The following is an 18,070-nucleotide window of genomic DNA, read 5'->3' as shown; positions in this document are numbered from 1 at the left end:
TACTGCTATCCCAGAGAAAACCTGGGTGTGACTCAGGGAGAAATTTGCTTTATGCACTGTTAGCAAGAGGCAGTACAGGTGGGGCTGCACCATTTGGCTCTTTTCTGCCCTCCAGAGTGCCCCATCCCATTCCCGGCAAGCTCTGACCTCCCGAATGCCCCAGTCTGTCCTTGCGGCACCTCCCAGGGCACACAGCACGTGGTTGCTTTCATGCCACAAGAATGCCGTTCTCTGGCGTGCAGCGTCAGCGTGTGCTGCATGGCGGAGCTGCAGCCAGCCCCTGCAGGAGCAGTTGGCACTGTCAGACAGCTTCAACGTGCGGCTGGTGTGGCAGTGAGTATGGACTTGGTCTAAAGAGACCAAGGTCTCTGAATTCCCTGGAATGGGGGGAAAGGGAGAACAATCTATGGGGAAGCATTGTCTTTCCCTAGTAAGTGACTTCTCATTGCAAACAGAAACCATGCTCTCTGGACTATGTAGCCTTGTCTCCAACCTTTAGAAAAAAAACAATTAGATTATATCAGATTGAAGCACTATCTTGACTTCATACAGTTGAGTCGTCTTTTTTGCAATAACTGAGAAGAGTCTGTGGGGAAATGTCCTTGCAGGACAGTCACGCTGCTTTATGACGGCAGCTGTAGAGATTCCCAGGCTTTGTGCTGAGTAAGCAAGCTTCAGCAGCAGCGCATTACAGTGTGTTTGCCCAGAGGCAATGCTGACTGCCCACCTAGTGCTTTCAATGTATGGGCTTGTATATTTATGTAGCACTGCTCCATGTTGTGTACTGGAGATATTTGTCGTGAGTTTGACAAACTCATTTTCTTGCTTTCCTGATTCCATTGGTTCCATTTAATTTGGGAAAGTCTAGTCAGCCTGACACAACCGTAAACTGAATATGTAAGAATCTATGAACGTCATATACAATACTGTTGTTCCATACTAGCTGTATCCTGTCACATACCAGAACCCTTGCACTTGTTGTGGTGATCTAATAATTTACAAATGAGATGCATTTACCCTTCCAGAACTATTTGCAAATTCATCAGAAAACAGGAGAGTCACTTCATTTGCTACATTAAAATCTTTTGTGGGAAGGCCTCCATGTCAACAAATAGCGGTTCACAGCACAATGTTTGGAAACATACGAACTAATTTTTCCTAGACAGGAATCTCCTTTTTCCTTTGAAGCTTTGAATTGTTTCAGTTCACTTCTCCCAAAGAGAAAATGAAACAAACAAAGTCTGACCTGATAATCCTTCCATATCCACAGAATTCCCCGTGGTAGCTTTGAGATTATTACATTTCATGCAAATTAAACCAGTTTTCACAAGTTTCAACAGCAGGTCACATTTTCATCAATTCATAATCAGTAAAGTATACATGTAGGTGTTTGCAGATGTATGTACTGTTTCTCAGGTTTGAATCCATGAGATATGAGCACTAGTTCTTATTTATACATGTATTATTATTATTAATGCAACTTTAAAATATTGTCTCTTGAAAGATTGACATGGATTTTTCAAGAAGCCTAAAAACATTCTGAGTCCATTTCATATGATTTTTGTTGTTACAGTTTGTGATGGTTTTATTTGTAATTCATTATTCTCCACACTTTGAGTGCTTCTAGTAGTGTTTTAAAGTCTGCAGTGAGATCTTGTTGCAATATAGAGGCCTTTTTATATCAGTGGGCCTACAGCAAGAAGCATCATCAGGCCTTCTTGCAAGGCAGGGCTTCCATGTTTAATGTTGTACAGGACATCTTTGTGGTGGATCAAATTGATGTTGAATATTTACACAGTAAGTAGAACGTTCTTACGTCAGTCAGGATATTTTTGTGAAAATTTCCAAGTGGAAGCAAGGCTCTAGGCTACAAAAAAATCAAACACATGGTTAGAAAATTTTACTTTTTCATGCTATTTCAGGTGGACTGCTTGGATATTGGTTTAAGACCTAGCCTTAGTACAGTGGACAAGTATCCCAAGTTACACTCCGACTAGTGAATGCTTTTTCTTTCCTCCACAGACAGTAATTCCTTCCATGAGTATAACAACAATCTGAAAGGACATTGCATAGTGAGGGAAGAAAGAAAGTACATTACAGATTAAGAGAAATAATGGCTAAGCGTGTTATGGATATAAATTGAAGTTTGATAATATAATAGGGGACAGTGGTTCTTTCTTTTTTTTTTTTTTTTTTAGCCTGGTATTCCTGAAAAGATTTTATTTCTGCTATGCTTTAGCTAAATAAATACAAGATTGTTCCATAAAACTGAAAACATTGATGTGTTTTGAGAAAGGATGAAACATAACTGGGCTTCATAGTAAGAAAAAAACCCAACTTTGCATGGAAGTATCTCTGGGTATATGTTTAATATATGATGCCTGCCAAAATTGTCTAACCTCTCTAGAATTTGATAGTATAGAATTTCGTGATTTTTAGCCACATATTTTTGTCGTCTTAGCATTGATACTTGTAATTAAATCTTACATGTCATTCTACCCTATTACCTATTTAGCAAACCTACATATTTTTAGAGAAGAAAAGATGCAGAAAGTTATAAAGGTCTTTTTTTCAGCTTTCTCCAATTTCAGTGTTTAGTGTGTAACTGTGTAACAGTATTACATGTTATATTTAAAGAATGTGAGCTCATGAGCAACTAAGAACTGTTTCTGCAAATCTGTAAATTGTAATAATGAAGTTTAAAAGTTTTTGAAGCCTTTGAAGCAAAATCCCCATGTAATGGAAGTTTTACACACGTGGGATGAAGGTATGAGGTTCCAACAGTGAGTTTAGCTCTTTGTGTATTGTCAGTCCAATTTTACCTTTCTTATTATCACAAGTCCTGTCAAACTACTTTATTTTGCTCCCCCCCCCCCCCCCCCCCCCCCCTTTCTTTTTTTAAGGACACAAATGCACTAATGCTACGTAACTTCTGAGAGTTCAGGATACCAACAAGTTCTCAAAAGCATTTGGTTGCTATCTTCCAGTGAAGCATGCAGATCTCAGTGTGGGGAAAATGTGATGTGTTACAGACAAATCTCAAGGAGGTCTGTAATACAATCATGAGTGAAAGTTACAGTGAGGAGTGAGTTACAGTATCTGCTCAGTTTCAAATATCCTAGGCAGCTGATGATCATTATTGCCAAAAAAGCTGCCCTGGATACTCTCAGCACAGCAGATAGAGAGAGAAGCAGTATAGGAGGCAACATAAGCTGGGAGCTGGGGTGTCTCTGGAGAAGCGCTGTCTGACAACAGCTTGGACTACTGGGTGGAGAAGCGCTGTCTGACAACAGCTTGGACTACTGGGTGGAAATGCCAGCTTTCTTGCCTTTCTAATTCCCCGCAAAAGTTTTGACAGATTTGAGATATTCCTGCAAAATGCTTAGATTCAATTACAACAGCTTTTTTCCATACAATAGTGCTGTCAAGAAATGTTAACCTATTAAATTACTTCTAGGTATTTCCTCACAATAGATTTTTTTAAAATGATTTTGCTTGTTTCTTTGTTTTCCCACTTCAGAATAAAATTTGGGAATGGAAACAAAAATATTGCTTGTTTCTCAGGGGTAACAGCGTTCTATAATGGATCCTTACACAACAGGGGCTTTTCTCCACAAATTTGTGCATCAAATTTGCCTTTCCTTTAAGAATTTATTAGCTTCTCATTCTCTCTTAAGGTCATGGACTCTCTTCAGTTTTAGTAATCCCTGTGGGAAATGGGCCACATGTTTGTTGTCATTGATATCCACCATTTCCTTTTTTTTTTTTTCTTTTAAGAAATATTGCCATATGTTGTTTTCTAGATTATTTCCTATGTATTCTCTAATTTCTCCTGAATCACCATCAGTTTCTTTGATCAGTTTTTAATAATTTAAAAAGAAAAAAGAAAAATTACTGTAATATTATCAAAAGCTTTACGTGAGATAGGGCTAAAATATGGTTATCTTGCCATCAAACAGTCTTGTGTAGAATTCTTTTTCTTTTCATTACAGCCTCTGAACACATTCTTAGTCACATTCAGTTACCATCAGATATTCTGCTAACCTGGAGTAATGGCATGTTGGCAAAGCAGAAACAAGAGTTAACGCAACAGATAAAGCAATTACGTCATAAGAATAGAATACACTATGCCCGTATGTGGGGAAGAAAAACTCAGTGATGCTTTTGACAGTAGAATACAGTAAACTGGGCCAGGGCTGCCCAGCACAGCCGTGTGCTATAGACAGCCAGAGCAGAGAGTGTCAACCATGTGTTGTGGCCTGATCCCAGCCAGCAGCTAAGCTGGCTTTCCGTGCACACCCAGCCTGCTTGCTGGTGGGGTGCTGTGAGAAGCAGAAAAGGACGTGGCTTTGTGTAAGCACTGCTCAGCAATAGGAAAAACATCCCTGAATTACCAACACTGTTTCCAGCAGAAATCCAAAATACAGCCCCATACTAGCTACTATGAAGAAAATTAACTTTATCCCAGTCAAAACGAGTACGTCATCCTTGTGTAGCTCATAATCCTGGCTGGATGTGAGCTGGGCTGCTCAGATATCAGGGGGCCAATTTCCTGCAAGCGTAATAAAAAGTGTGTTTTTCTAAATTTAATGCTTGAAGATAAATCCAACTTCCATGTTAACATGAGTTCATATATCACAAGAAGGCAATAAATCATTTCTTTTGTTATCTTCAGAGCCAAATTTTGTGTCGTCTTATGACATTGGCAACTTCACCTACTTCTTCTTCCGGGAGAATGCGGTGGAACATGACTGTGGGAAAACAGTCTTCTCTCGTGCTGCTCGAGTGTGCAAAAATGATATTGGTGGCAAGTTCGTGCTGGAGGATACCTGGACTACTTTCATGAAAGCTCGGCTGAACTGCTCTCGCCCTGGAGAAATTCCATTTTATTATAATGAACTACAGAGCACTTTCTTCCTGCCAGAGCTGGACTTGATCTATGGGATTTTTACCACTAACGTGTAAGTAAATTCCATGATACACTTTATTTTCTTGCTATTTGTGAAAGTAAACACTAAAGCTTCTGAGCTGCTCTCTTCTGCATATGCCAAGTAAACACAATAAATTCAAACTACTTTTTTGCCCAATCCACTGTCCTCTTCTGAACAAGTGTCAGTTCCAAATGCTTCCCATGTGAATTGTTGAAGGTGTATGAAAGAAGGAAGGATTCTTAATATTTCCATACAGCGGGGAGCCAGTTGTGTGTAAGACTGTTCAGTCGTCTTTTTCATACATTCTTATAAAGACATTATTTTTTTTATTTTGCACACTGTTGTAATATATAAATACATTATGTATTTATGAAATAAATATTTTATTTGTAATGTGACATGGTAATGAATTTGACATGATGTAATTTGACCATGTCAGGAGGAGCTCATCTCACCCAAAAGAGCACAAGAGGTGCTCTTACGTATTTTAAATTAGTTCTAATGTATACTCATATAAGTTTGAAGGTCAAACCAAGAATTTAATCTAATTTTAACTGAACATGTTATATCAACACAATAAAACTTAAAAAATGTAGTTTAGTCTTAAAAATTAAAATTGATTACATATTAAAATATTGTATCAACATAAAAGCTTCCTTGACTCTGAGCCTGATATTGAGAGTTGCTTAACTCTTAGGAAAAAAGGCATTCATCTTAGAAAAGCCCTTTGTTACCTGAAACATCTTAACTCAAGTTCATATGGTGCTCAGTGAGAACAGCCTATGTGTTATGGCTGTGCAGTCCAGTGTTCAGACCACTGGAACAGTTTCAGATTTTGGTTTCTGATTCTCTCACTTGCTTGCAGTGTCTTTCTGTGTAATTCAGTTTTACCAAGGTTTTTAAAAGGTACTCGGGCACCTAAAATGTAGATCAGTGTCCTTTTACTGTAAACACCTGAATGCCTACCTTCTATAAATACCCATTAACCAGGTGGAAACAGTCACAAATTGATGCCAAAAAATTATGATCCCTAAGTATTTTAGACAGTGAGCATGACTTTGAGCTAATTTTCATGCTTTTGGTACAGTCCTTTACTAACACATCTAGGTACCTTCCAGACTCGGGCTGGCCCCTGGGCCAGCAGCTCAGGCAGTAAGCATGACTTGCTTGCACGAGGCTGTGACAATTCATGACTTGTGACATCGGATGGTGGGCTTAATCATTTTCCTGCCATGGAGAAATGTAGTCAATCTGAATGCTTTTTTTAAGAGAATAGTAGACTTTGGAACTACCAGAGAAAAGAAAATTCGGTGCTCTTTTCATCAGTAATTTTCATTTCATTGGTCTGTTTTATGAGATAATTCGAATCTTAGAAGACAGGTATGTCTCAGGTGGCATGCTCATATGCTGTTCAACATGATCTTTCATGAGAAGTCAAAATAGCCTTGACATGCTCCTGCCACAGAAAGTCTGACTTGAGGACTTCTGCTCCAGAAAATTCACAGGGCTTTTGCCATGGAAGGGGAATGATGTCCTCTCAGAAGGGCTGTCCTGACAATATGGGGAATGATGGATTTTCCTGTGCTATAAATTCCACAGTTTCTGAGGTTGAGTAAGGATATCAGGGCTGCCATCATCACACTGTGGCTCTTCCCAAAATTGACTTGCTAATGTAAGACTACCTTTGCCACATAAAAGTTTACAGTATTTGGAACCTTGCTGCTACTTTCTTCTTCCCCAATGGCTCAACATTCTGCCTTGTCCAACAGAGAGGGACTATTTAAAGAGGAATTAATTACAACTTTTTGGGTGTGGGGTTTTTTTGATAGGTTCATTTAAATTATATTTGTTCCTGGTATAAAATACTGTAACTAAATTTTTTGACATTGTTGAAATGTTGTAGGGTTAGGCTTATTTCCCCATGATGAATACCTGTTCACAGATATCTGCACAATCCATGATACACCTTGCAGCCCTGGAACCTGATGGTGGAGAAGCACCAAGGTTTCCCACGAGGGGAAACAACATATTTCTTTTTGTTGGTGTAACAGTATCAGATATTACTGAACCACAGTCAGCATTCTTCAATCTCAGTATCTTCAGGACTGCAATGATTTTATTGTACCACAACACTTCTTTTAATATACTGTGAATATACTTTAACATACTTGTAGGAAAAAACCCTGAAGCACTTCTCTCAATAAATATTGCATAATATCAAAACCTGTACCCTTTATGTGTGGCTGACTATTAAATCCACGAAGCTGATTTTGTTTCTTACAGACTATCTGAAAATCTATAAGCACGAGTCTAATGTCCTTTAAGGACCTCAAGAAATTCCAGAAGACATTGGTGTGGTTAATAATATTAGTAAGCTGTGTTTAGTGATGGTTTATATAGTCAAGGAATTGTCAAACCCAATGATAACTGATTCTGCAGAAATTGTTAGCATAAAACTTAAAGTTTTGAGGTTTCTTTTAAGTAAGAGTGACAAACATACGAAACCAAATTGCTCTTTTGCCCTGTTATTAAATCCATATGTACTAACTCTTTTTTTCAGTGGTTGGTAGGTTTGATCATCTAGGGTTATTTTTGTTTTCCTATGGTGTTGGATTTTCTATAGTAGACTTTCTTAAGCCTTGTGCAAATTACACAAGGTGGGGGGAAGAAGAAAAAAATAATGTTATGTGTATCAGTTGTCAGCAGTTTTACCTGCAGTGGAAATTTTTACAATGGCCACCTTCATTATCTATCCCTTTATCTCAAGTTGTGGAAAAGAACAATGCAGTTTTTCATATTACGAGCTCTCATGTCACTGGATATATTCTTTACAGTGTGCAGAATTACTTTATTGTCGTGTATATCACGTTTTCAAGACAAGAACAGGAAATTGTATGTTTTGTCTGGCTGCTGTTTATTTCTGTTTATTCCTTTAAGAGGGTATCTTGTAACATATACAGTCCAAGTTGTTTTCTCTGGATGGGTTTCTGGAACTTGCATTCTTATTGTGGTGCAACATCTCTTAGAAGACAGGATTTTTGTGGATGTGTCTTACCTAGGGGTACTATAGGGTCTAGAGGCATACCGTATGTTGAAAATCCTTACTTCTGTTGTGTTGCCATTGCTTGTATAGAAAAAACATTAATGAACCCTGAGAATAATGTCATCCTGAACTTCGTAACTAGAAGAAAGGTGTCCCTAATGCATGTGATTATGTGTGGAAGTACAGCCTTGTTATATTAGAGCAGCAGCAGAAGGTAGCAAGTTCTGTGTTCCTCCCACAAGAGCTGCTTGGCAAGGCTGACAAAAATTTTAAATCCAGTGTCTGTGCCTAAATCAGCACATCATATATAAATATCTTGAGGTATCATCTCCTGGCTGATTGTACCTGCTCTGTTAATTACTTGAAGGATTGGAGAATTACTGCCTTTTTTATTTATTTTTCAGGAAATGGAATTCTTAATGTTGTTGCCTAGGTTAATGTTTATATTTCTTTTGCAGGAACAGCATAGCAGCCTCAGCAGTTTGTGTTTTTAACCTGAGTGCCATAACTCAGGTCTTTAATGGACCCTTCAAATACCAGGAAAACTCTCGCTCTGCTTGGCTTCCATATCCCAATCCTAACCCTAATTTTCAGGTACAGATACATGGGACAAGACAATAGTTTATATGAGGTTTTTTTAAAGTGCTGTATGGTTCATTGTTAGTAAGTCCAGTTATGCATTATGTTATAGCCTCAGACATTAAAAAAATTACAAAAAACAATAAAGTCTTAAGACATCCCCATATTTTAACATACTTAACCTTCCACCAAATAATTTGGGTTGAAAATCAGATGTGCTTTGAAGGGTAGGAGAAAAAAGACTTAACTTCAATTTTCTCTCAAAATGAAACACTACAGTTATCTGTCAAGGTAACATTAATTCTTGGCTGAAGCATGATCAAACTGCTTTTCTCTCTGACACTGTATTTGTGCTATTAGAACTTGAGAAGGGAACATTGTTTGACAGAGAAAAGTGTGTATGTGTGTGTAAAGGAGGGGTGGTCAGGATTTTGTATATTTTCCTGTGCAAGGTGATTAACACTCCCTGAAGATTCTGATTGAAAGAGTTTCTGACACGGTTTGCCCCTCATTTGAACTTGGCGGCCTCAGAAGGTGTAATAATCTGCAGTTGGCTGACTGCATAAAACTAATTAGTCCAAGGTGGGTCACTCCATAGAATTTCCTACAAAAAGAAAAGGCTGTTTCCAGTAAGCACATATGCATGGTTTTCTACTTCTGCGTAGTCACCACTCCTACTAGGACAATTTCAGTGAGTATGATTCTAGCAAGGGAGATGGAAAGGAAAACAGCATTAATGAAGTGATTAACAGCAACAGTTTTTCACCAAGACACTTAAGCGTATTCACCTTTATCCTCCTTTCACCCTCCTGTAATCTCAATGCAATTTCATCAGTTCAGTGGTGCTCCTGTAACAGCCTTCCCTATCTTCTTGTAAGATTCATGAGATCTTTGCAGGCATGAAACAGAATCACCCGTTGGGGACTGTAGGTAGTTTTAATGACTTGCTGATTTATGCAAATGAAAGAAAATAAGGCACTGAATTTGCTCTGAATTACAGGCCAGTGCCACGTTATCTTTCCTAAACAGTATGTTTGGCATTAGCCCCAAGTGACAAGACACCATTTAAGTAAGCTTTGTTGCAGAAGTGGGCTATATTTGCATACAGCTTCTTACATATTGCAGAAATACTTGTATTGTCAAAATAGTGGTAGCAAGAGGGTCTAAGTGAGGCTAAATTCTTGAAGGAGAAAACCTGAAGAAAGGCTTGTATGTAAAAAATCTTACCTTCTTTCTGACTAGGTGAACAAGTCCAAAAAAAATTACTAACCTATCCCTACAAACCTTGTATTAATACGTTGATAGTTATTGTGAAAGCACCCTGTACAGATTGGTACATACAAAGATGACAGCCTGATGGCTGTGTAAAAATGGTGTAAGTGTCTGTCTACTGTACTCTCAGTGCTCACCTCAATCCCAGTCAAGACTGCGATGTTGAATAAATTTCTTGCTTGTGTGGCTTATTTTAATGACTGGTACTTCACCCAATTTACAAGAACAGTGGCAACAGTTGTATCTTATCTCATTAAGCAACAGCTTTGCAGCCAGCACTAGTGTTAAAAGCTGTAACATGGCCTTTTAAAACACAGTATTGAAGCCAATTAACTGATCTCTAGGTATCATTAGTGATGTTGAACTTCTGTTCTTTCACAGGTGCTTTTATTCTGTTGAACTTTGTTTAGATTTTTGGCTCTGTAACTGCAACAGTGATATATGCCAGAAGCTAGACTAGTGCTTAGAGCTAGGTATAAACATTTTTTGTGACTTGATGGTGCATGAGAGTACATACTTCACATAGATGTGTTATATTCATTGTCTGAGTCACTGGTTTCCTTCCCAGAAAAAAGAACTTTTCTTTTGTAGAGTCCTTATGATAAAATATCGGAAGTTCTGTTTGTGTAGTCTCAAAAGTAGATTTCTCAGAGCACTCACCTACTTAGCAATAACAGACAGAAGTATGTGATTTGAAGGAAGACTATTGCTATGTCATGCTAGTTACATCAGACATTGTATTTCCAAGACTGATTTTATTAATGAAATATTTTCCAGATTAGAATATTATTGGAGGCCTGGTTTTGAGGAACACTGCTTTTCTCCAGAGATTGTTGCTTTTCTATTTACACAGGACAATTTCCATCATAAGACCAAGGATAATCTGCATTTCAGTGTATTATGAGTGTTCCAGCTGGAATCTTTCCTGCTTGATAGATTCAGAGAAATTCTTTTTTGGCGTGTGTGTTTGGTTGTTGTTTTTTTCACTGGCCTGACATGTAGGGTGCTCGCAGAGCAAGTAATTGTTTCCTGCCAGTTGCTTAGCTGTCTTTCCTCTTTGTATGATCTCTCATTATTAAACTATTTATTTGAGTTTTTCTTAATATTTGTGGATTTGGAATGATCGCTGAATTTCAGGTTGTAAACGTGGCAATAATGGAAAAATAACTGGTAGGGTTTTGTACACTGTACTGTTTTGTTCATGCTGTAATTCTTGGCATAATTTATGACATAGTAGAATAGAATGAAAAAGTATGACTTCAGTATGTCTTTCACATCACTGACATATTTGATAAATGTTGTGAAGTACTGCTTTTCTTCTCTGCTGCAATTATGCATGAGTAAACTTGTGGATGTTCACATATTCACATGCACTAAGCAGCATTCTCCTTTGTGTCCTCAGCTGAAGACTTAAACACAAAGATGCTAAAATTAACTGCCACTTATTTTGCTTTGTTTATTTGGCTGAAATTTGTGTGCGCAATTAGTGAATGTTTTCCTGTGGGGAAAGTGTACAGTTTTCAGATATAAAATATGGTCAGGTCCAAAGCAAAAATGTCTGTGCTGTGGATAACACTTTATAGTTAGAGCTCTGCACTGCCCATTCTTGGCTAGTAAGCACAGGGTCTGAAGAAGCTGCTAGAACCGGGTGGGATGCTTTCACTTGGGATTTCTGTCAGACCCTGGCTGTGGTAGTACATGGGTTTACCTTTGAAAATTTGTCTTTAACACTATTTCTGTGTAAATTATAAAGAAAACTATTCAGGAAATTCTGTGATTTGTTGGACGGTAGGTTTTCAGCTTCTTGCCCTGTGAACACAGGATGTAGCAAAATATTACTATAGCCCAATTGTGGTCGTCAGTCTGGTGCCCTTCCATACTGTTTAGAGTTAGGGAGCCTCCATAGTGCTGCCTCAGCAAAGTGAAGGTTCCCCAGTCACTGTGGGGACTCTGGTCAGCACCAAAATGAGACTTGACAGTGGAATTCTGCAGTGTCGCTACATGATACACTCTTGGGTTTTATTGTCTGGTGCTGTAAGTTAAAGAGTAAATCTGTTGTTGTCGTTGACGCATATAGTAACATTACCTTTCTATGTTTACAGTGTGGCACCATGGACCAGGGTTTGTATGTAAATCTGACTGAGAGAAATCTTCAAGATGCTCAAAAATTCTTCTTAATGCATGAGGTCATTCAACCAATTATTCCAATTCCTTACTTCATGGAAGACAACAGCCGATTTTCCCATGTGGTTGTGGATGTTGTTCAGGGCAAGGACATGCTTTTCCATATCATCTATCTTGCCACAGGTATGAACTCCGCATTGCTGTGATAACTACAGAAGTTTCAGGCCTATGAGTTCTAAAGTTCTGTGAATCAGTTATGAAATATCTATAATGACCCTTGAACAACAACTTTTCCTCTTTGAGAGTATTAACTGTGCCTTCTACCTTCTCTGAGTAGATGAATTCAGCAGTTTGCAATGTCTTTGTTTATATTATATTGTGAACTCAAATTTTGGTGTCTATCTCCTATTCTCCTTTGGAAGGTACGAAGCATACATGCTCCTGAGGGACCGAATGGCTGGAAATTCTACAAACAGGACTTTACAAGTTTCTCTGACTTTTATTCTTTTTATGTAGTTCAGGGTACAGTCCTCGCCGAGATAAGGTGGTTTAGGATCCTCTGAGATAGAATTAACTTTTCAAGTAGCAAGTACAACTACTGCTATTGCTATTTCTGACTTTTCTGCTCACAAATATTTTGCTTTTCCTTTTTGACTAATTTTCAAGTCATTCAATATTCATTTTCACACCCCGATTTGTTATTTGCCAATTTATATATGAGCTTAGCAATGAAATAAAAATATTCCTCCACCTAAAATTGCCTTGGTTAGATATATTGCTTTCTTGGTTCAAAATTTCAAACTTCTTAAAAGTAGCGAAGGTGTCAGAGAACTTTTTGCCAAACAAGACTGTCCCCAGCTGAGAGTGAAATACTAGGTTGGAGTAACATGTTTAGAGCCTCATGGCATAAAACTTAGGGTACTTCTCAAATACTTAGTCCTATGCACATTAGTAGGGCATAGCTCATCAAAGCAATGGTTTGGTAACGTGTATCATTTGTCTCACAGTAATGAGTAGGCACCAAATACAATGAATTTAAGGAAAGAATCTGTTGATCAACAGGAGGGAAAAAATCCTAATCCTACTTATTTCGTCTTACAATCAAAGAAGTAAATTTCAAAACTGTCATTGATTCAGTAGAAACTGGATCAATCCTTTTAATTACTGAAATTATGATTTACTAATGAAAATTTTATATTCTATAGCTTATCATTTATCAAGAGCCCAAGAAAAATATGTATTGCGGGTCAACATATGATTTAATTTTCCCTTGAAGCATGGTACCATTTTTCAGAGAAGATTGCTACTTTTGAGTTTGAAGAAATTTTATAGTAATTTGGTGCTTTCAGGTGAGACAGTATTTCTTTGCATATTATCCTTGTAGCTTTCTGATTGTGCTCCTTGAAAGACAGGCCGTAACATAAAAGCTTTTAATAGGTTAAAAATGTGCATAGTTTTGACCAGTTCTAGTCAAAACAGCCAGCTGGTTGGTAAATCATCGCATTTTAAATGAAATCTTGCCAATACTAAATACTGTTTGTATTCTAGAGGTCTCCTGGCAGAAACCAAGTTAGAGAAACGTGTACTGAATTTGTTTTATATGAAGAGACTATCACTGCATTGTGGATATTTACATTATAATGACAGCACCAAGAATGATGTAATTTGACATAATTCTGATTGTCTTCAGTTTTCAGTTTCCCTTACTGTGTTACCTTTTATGTTTGATTCAGTAAGTGTGGATCTAAAACTTTACGTTTCATGGTTCATTAATAAAGTGTGTTCAGTAAAGATTCTAGGGGTTTTTTTAATGCATCTTTCTTGCTGCTAAGAAGATATTGCTCCTATACTCCTTGTGATGTATGCTGGCCTTCCACTTTCATTCTCTGTACTGCTCGTTTTGGTCATTCCTGGAAATAGGGTACTACCTTAGCTGGATCTTTAGTCTGACTCCAACACATGCTTTATGTAATCGTGCACTGCATGCTTTATAAGTGTGAGAAACCATATGATAAAAAACCTCAGGAAACATTATTGTGTTCTTGAAGTTTTCTTGACGTAGCCAACTCTTTCACTTTTATTTACTGAATCACTGTGGATTTTGTTAATATTCCTACTGCCCCACTCCCCCCACAGTTGAGTGAAAGTGCTAAACTTTTTTTCCCAATAAATACTAATATTCACTTTTCATAAAAATTACCTTTCTGATAGATTTTGAAGTTACTACACCTGTTTATATATAAATACCTTATCTACAATACATAAGGGAAGTTTACAAATCCCAAGATATACCAAAGTACACAGTGTAATTTACTTAAAAGTCATGATTTGAGTAGAAAGGCAGTACTTTACCTTCTTCAGGGTGCAGGTCATAATTTTAATTTCATTGTATTGGTAATGATGTAGCATCTTAGTTCTCCATAGTCCTATCTTTCCTTGTGTAGAAGCTGTGGAGCAGTTAGCATTGAGTTTGCATCCTAAACTGTATGTGGTAAAAGATCACTGAGGAAACACCGCTACTTCTGTAATCAAAAGAAACTAAAAGGCAGAGGCCTTAACTTTGAAAATAAGCAATGGCTTTGAAAGCAGACCAGGTTTAATAGTTTCTAATTCCTCCAGTGTCCCAGCCTTTCTCCCATATAAAATGTCATCTCCTTAAAGCTTCTAACACCATAAAGCATGTGTATGTTTGGGAGAAGTGGAAAAATGGGGCTACAGTTACTTACCAGACTGAGAAAGGTTGTCATTATTTTATCTTTTCTGATTTAATTTACTTGCATTATTAAAAGTGGTGGCAAATTAAATTTGGAGTTAATTTTTTGTCACAGTGATCCATTTTTAAAAAAACCAAAGGAATGGTTTAGGGAATAACAGGCTGGTCTGCATTCCATCCTTGGGAAAATCAAGGAGCGCACCTCCTTGGAACACGTTTCTGTGGGCACATGATGTAGAAGGTGATTGGGAACGTTCAGCATAGATTTACCAAAGGTGAATCACACCTGACCAACCTGATTACTTTCTGTGGTAAAATGACTGGATTTGGGCATGAGGAGAGTGTGGTACCTGAACTTTAGCAAGACTTTTGACACTGTCTCCCACAATATTAATATAACCAAATTAGGATGTGTGGTCTGTATGGGTTGACAACTGGTTGCATAAAACCTGCTTGGATGTCAGGCTCAGAGGGTAGTTGTTAATGGGATGTATACAAGTGGTAAGGAGCTGAGTACTGTCCTGTTTAACATTGTAATTGTTTAACAATTTAACATTGACCTGGAGGAGGCAACAGAGTGCACTTTATCAAGTCTGCAGATGACACCAGACTGGGATACCAGTAACTACACTGGAGGTAAGCACTGCCATCCAAAAGATCTAGGCATGCTGGAGGGATGGAGTAGCAAGAACCTCATTAAATTCAACAGGTGCAAATATGAAGTCCCAGATCTGGGAAAGACTGACTGTGCAGTGATTGAGGCTGGGGACTGACTGTCTAGGGAACAGCTCTGCTGGAAGGACTTGGGGACTTTGGTAGACAGCAAGCTGAACATGAGCCAAGAGCATGCCCTCACTGGAAAGAAGGCCAACAGTATCTTGGGCTGTATTAGCAGGAACATAGCCAGTAGATCAAGGGAAGAGATATATGTCCCCATATACTCAGCACACTTTAGACAACATCCAGTTTTGGCCTCCTCCCAACACAAGAAGGACATTGATAAACTGGAGCTTATTCAGTGGAAAGCCATCTTCTGTTGAAGGCTGGAGCACCATGCCATAGGAGGAGAAGCTGAGGGAATTGGCCTTGCTCATCCTAGAAGAGAGAAGGCTTTGGGGGGTGGGGGGCTAGTAACAGCCTGCAAATACCTACATGGAGTTTACATGGAGAACGGAGCCAGGCTGTCTGAAGTGGTGCATGGTGGGAAGATAAGAGATAACAGGCAGGGAGTTTCAGACTGGATATAAAGAAAAAAAATTTCACTCTGAGGACAGTCAAGCAGTGGTTTGGATTTCCCAGAGAGGCTGTGCAGTCTGCATCTTTGGAGGTTTTCAAGACCAGACAGCAATCCATTCTATGTTACAGCTAGCTCTCCTGTGAGCAGGTTGGACTTGAGACCTTCTGATGTCTCTTCCAACCTGAATTGTCCTCTGTCTATCATATGCCAGTACAAAATGCAAACTGGTTGGGCTAAATTACGTTTTTACTAAACACTGATAATAGATGCCACTGTCCTTTCTGCTGCCAAAATGAAAGTGCGTTCAACACTAGTGTAAGTACTGGCAGTAAGCAATTTACACCTAGTGGTGTAAAGCAGGATGGATCCAACCTATGGTATGTGGGATGTACTTTAAATAACTTGTAGTTACAATTCATTGCAACATTCTTACAAAAATTGTCTTTTAAATGCACAAAGCTGATTTCAGTGGAAAGGTAGGCACATAGGTTGGATTAAATACCAATGAATCCTCTGCTGTTAGTCAAAGCAAAAATCCCATTCTTTGAAGTAGATGGGCAGTAGTTAAGAGAAAATTCTCTCTCGCCCTCCTTTCATTCACTTACCTATCCACACTGTTACTAGAATACAAACATTGAAGAGGAGGATAACCCTGGCAGTATAAAAGTGTAATCTAATTTCATTAAACCTTAAATAGATACAATATTGCTTTAAGAGAGACTGGGAGTAAGCAAACAAATGCAATAATCTGCTGTGTCAACACTCTTGGTTTCCTAAACCTTTGCCAAGTCATCATTCTTCCAGGAGACTCTGATGTGCCTAGATTTAACAGCTACTGCTCATATCAAAAATATACTTTAGTACTTTGGAAACACATCTTAATCTTTCACTGCACTGACTTCTAACACATAATGAAGGGATGTATCAGTTCCTACACATTCTGTGTTGCTTAGAGCTAGAACAGTGCTACTGGCTTTAGGCAGGCAGAAATCCCTGAAACAATTTTGAGTGATTCAGAAAGGAAAGTCAAGGAAAGCATTCACAGAAGTTCTGAGCCAAAAGTCATCTCTAATAATAAGTTGAAGTAGAGCAAGCTAGATAACAACCCAATATTCTGACAACTTTTCGAGTTTAAAAGACTACCTCTTCACTGGAAAAAAATCCAAGCAAAATGGTTCTATATATGTCACAAGTTTTTTCCCCTCCCTTTTCTCCCTTTTTCTTCCCTCTCATTTTTTTCTCCCTTTCAATTTAAATGCCTAGGTGTCCCATGGTTAAAAAATTTGTCAATATCAAAAGGTTTTCAAAGCATTTTTCAGAAAACAGGATGCTGCAACAAGTGCACATAGTCCTTATTTAGAGGAATGTTGCAAAATGTATTGATTTATTAGAATGAATATGAAATTATTAGCTATGATGTCTAGTTTGAGGGTATTCTGAAAACAATTTCTGGTTGCTGTTTCTTGGGAGTTCTGAGAAGGTAATATTTGCACTGTCTGAAAAGAAACTTTAAGGCCATATTTTAAAAATAACTTGGTGGAGAATCTCCCATATTTGCTCTATTCTCCAGTCCCGCTGGACTGAGTATGTCCCCTCTGTACCCTCAGTAGAAACAGTATATGCCCAGTGGTGGATCTTGATTATTGGGATTTATAGTTTAGCACTGATAAAGCTGGGGTATGGCTGACTTAGGGAGAGTATGAAACCTGAAGAAAGATTTCTTTTTGGTGACATTGCATGTCTCTAAAGAGTGGGTTGTTCACTGAACTGAACCTGAATTTCTATTCTGTAAAGCCAGTTTTTATCTGAAGCTTAAGGGTGACTGGAGGATGTTACAACAGATTTTGAACTTCCCTTTCCAAGAAGGTTCCAAGTGTTTTTTTCTCCCTCTTAAGACCTCAAAATTACAAGTAGCAATGCAGACAATAATGGTAAAAATAAATCTGATGAAAAACATACAACAATTATTTTGAAGTGGAGAGGTTTCACAAAGAAATTTCAAAAGATATTTTTGAAAATGCAGATGGATTTTTCATACATTTCCGTTTAGAAGGGTTATAACAGGTAGTAAATCTCTACGAATGTAACATTTTTCTCTTGAAGCCGTGATACTACAGATTTTCCAGAAACTAGTCCCAACCTCGTTAAGAGATTTGAAAGTATGCATGAAA

General features: G+C 38.0%; 1 protein-coding gene across 5 annotated transcripts in view; it reads left to right on the top strand.

The window, feature by feature from the left end:
• The window catches only part of SEMA5A (semaphorin 5A), a 350,500-nt gene that overhangs the window by 208,152 nt on the left and 124,278 nt on the right, over window positions 1-18,070 (top strand). For all 5 annotated transcript variants that reach the window (XM_027789946.2, XM_055799844.1, XM_027789947.2 and 2 more), the window contains exons 9-11: window positions 4,676-4,961; window positions 8,433-8,568; window positions 11,928-12,132. In XM_027789946.2, the coding sequence (XP_027645747.1) occupies window positions 4,676-4,961; window positions 8,433-8,568; window positions 11,928-12,132 (627 nt within the window). The remainder of the gene's footprint in view (window positions 1-4,675; window positions 4,962-8,432; window positions 8,569-11,927; window positions 12,133-18,070) is intronic.

The sequence above is a fragment of the Falco peregrinus genome, chromosome 3 (genome assembly GCF_023634155.1).
Source record: "Falco peregrinus isolate bFalPer1 chromosome 3, bFalPer1.pri, whole genome shotgun sequence".
Classification (NCBI taxonomy): Eukaryota; Metazoa; Chordata; class Aves; order Falconiformes; family Falconidae; genus Falco; species Falco peregrinus.
The sequence above is the reverse complement of the archived record's forward strand: the minus strand, read 5'-3'. Positions and strand labels throughout refer to the sequence as shown.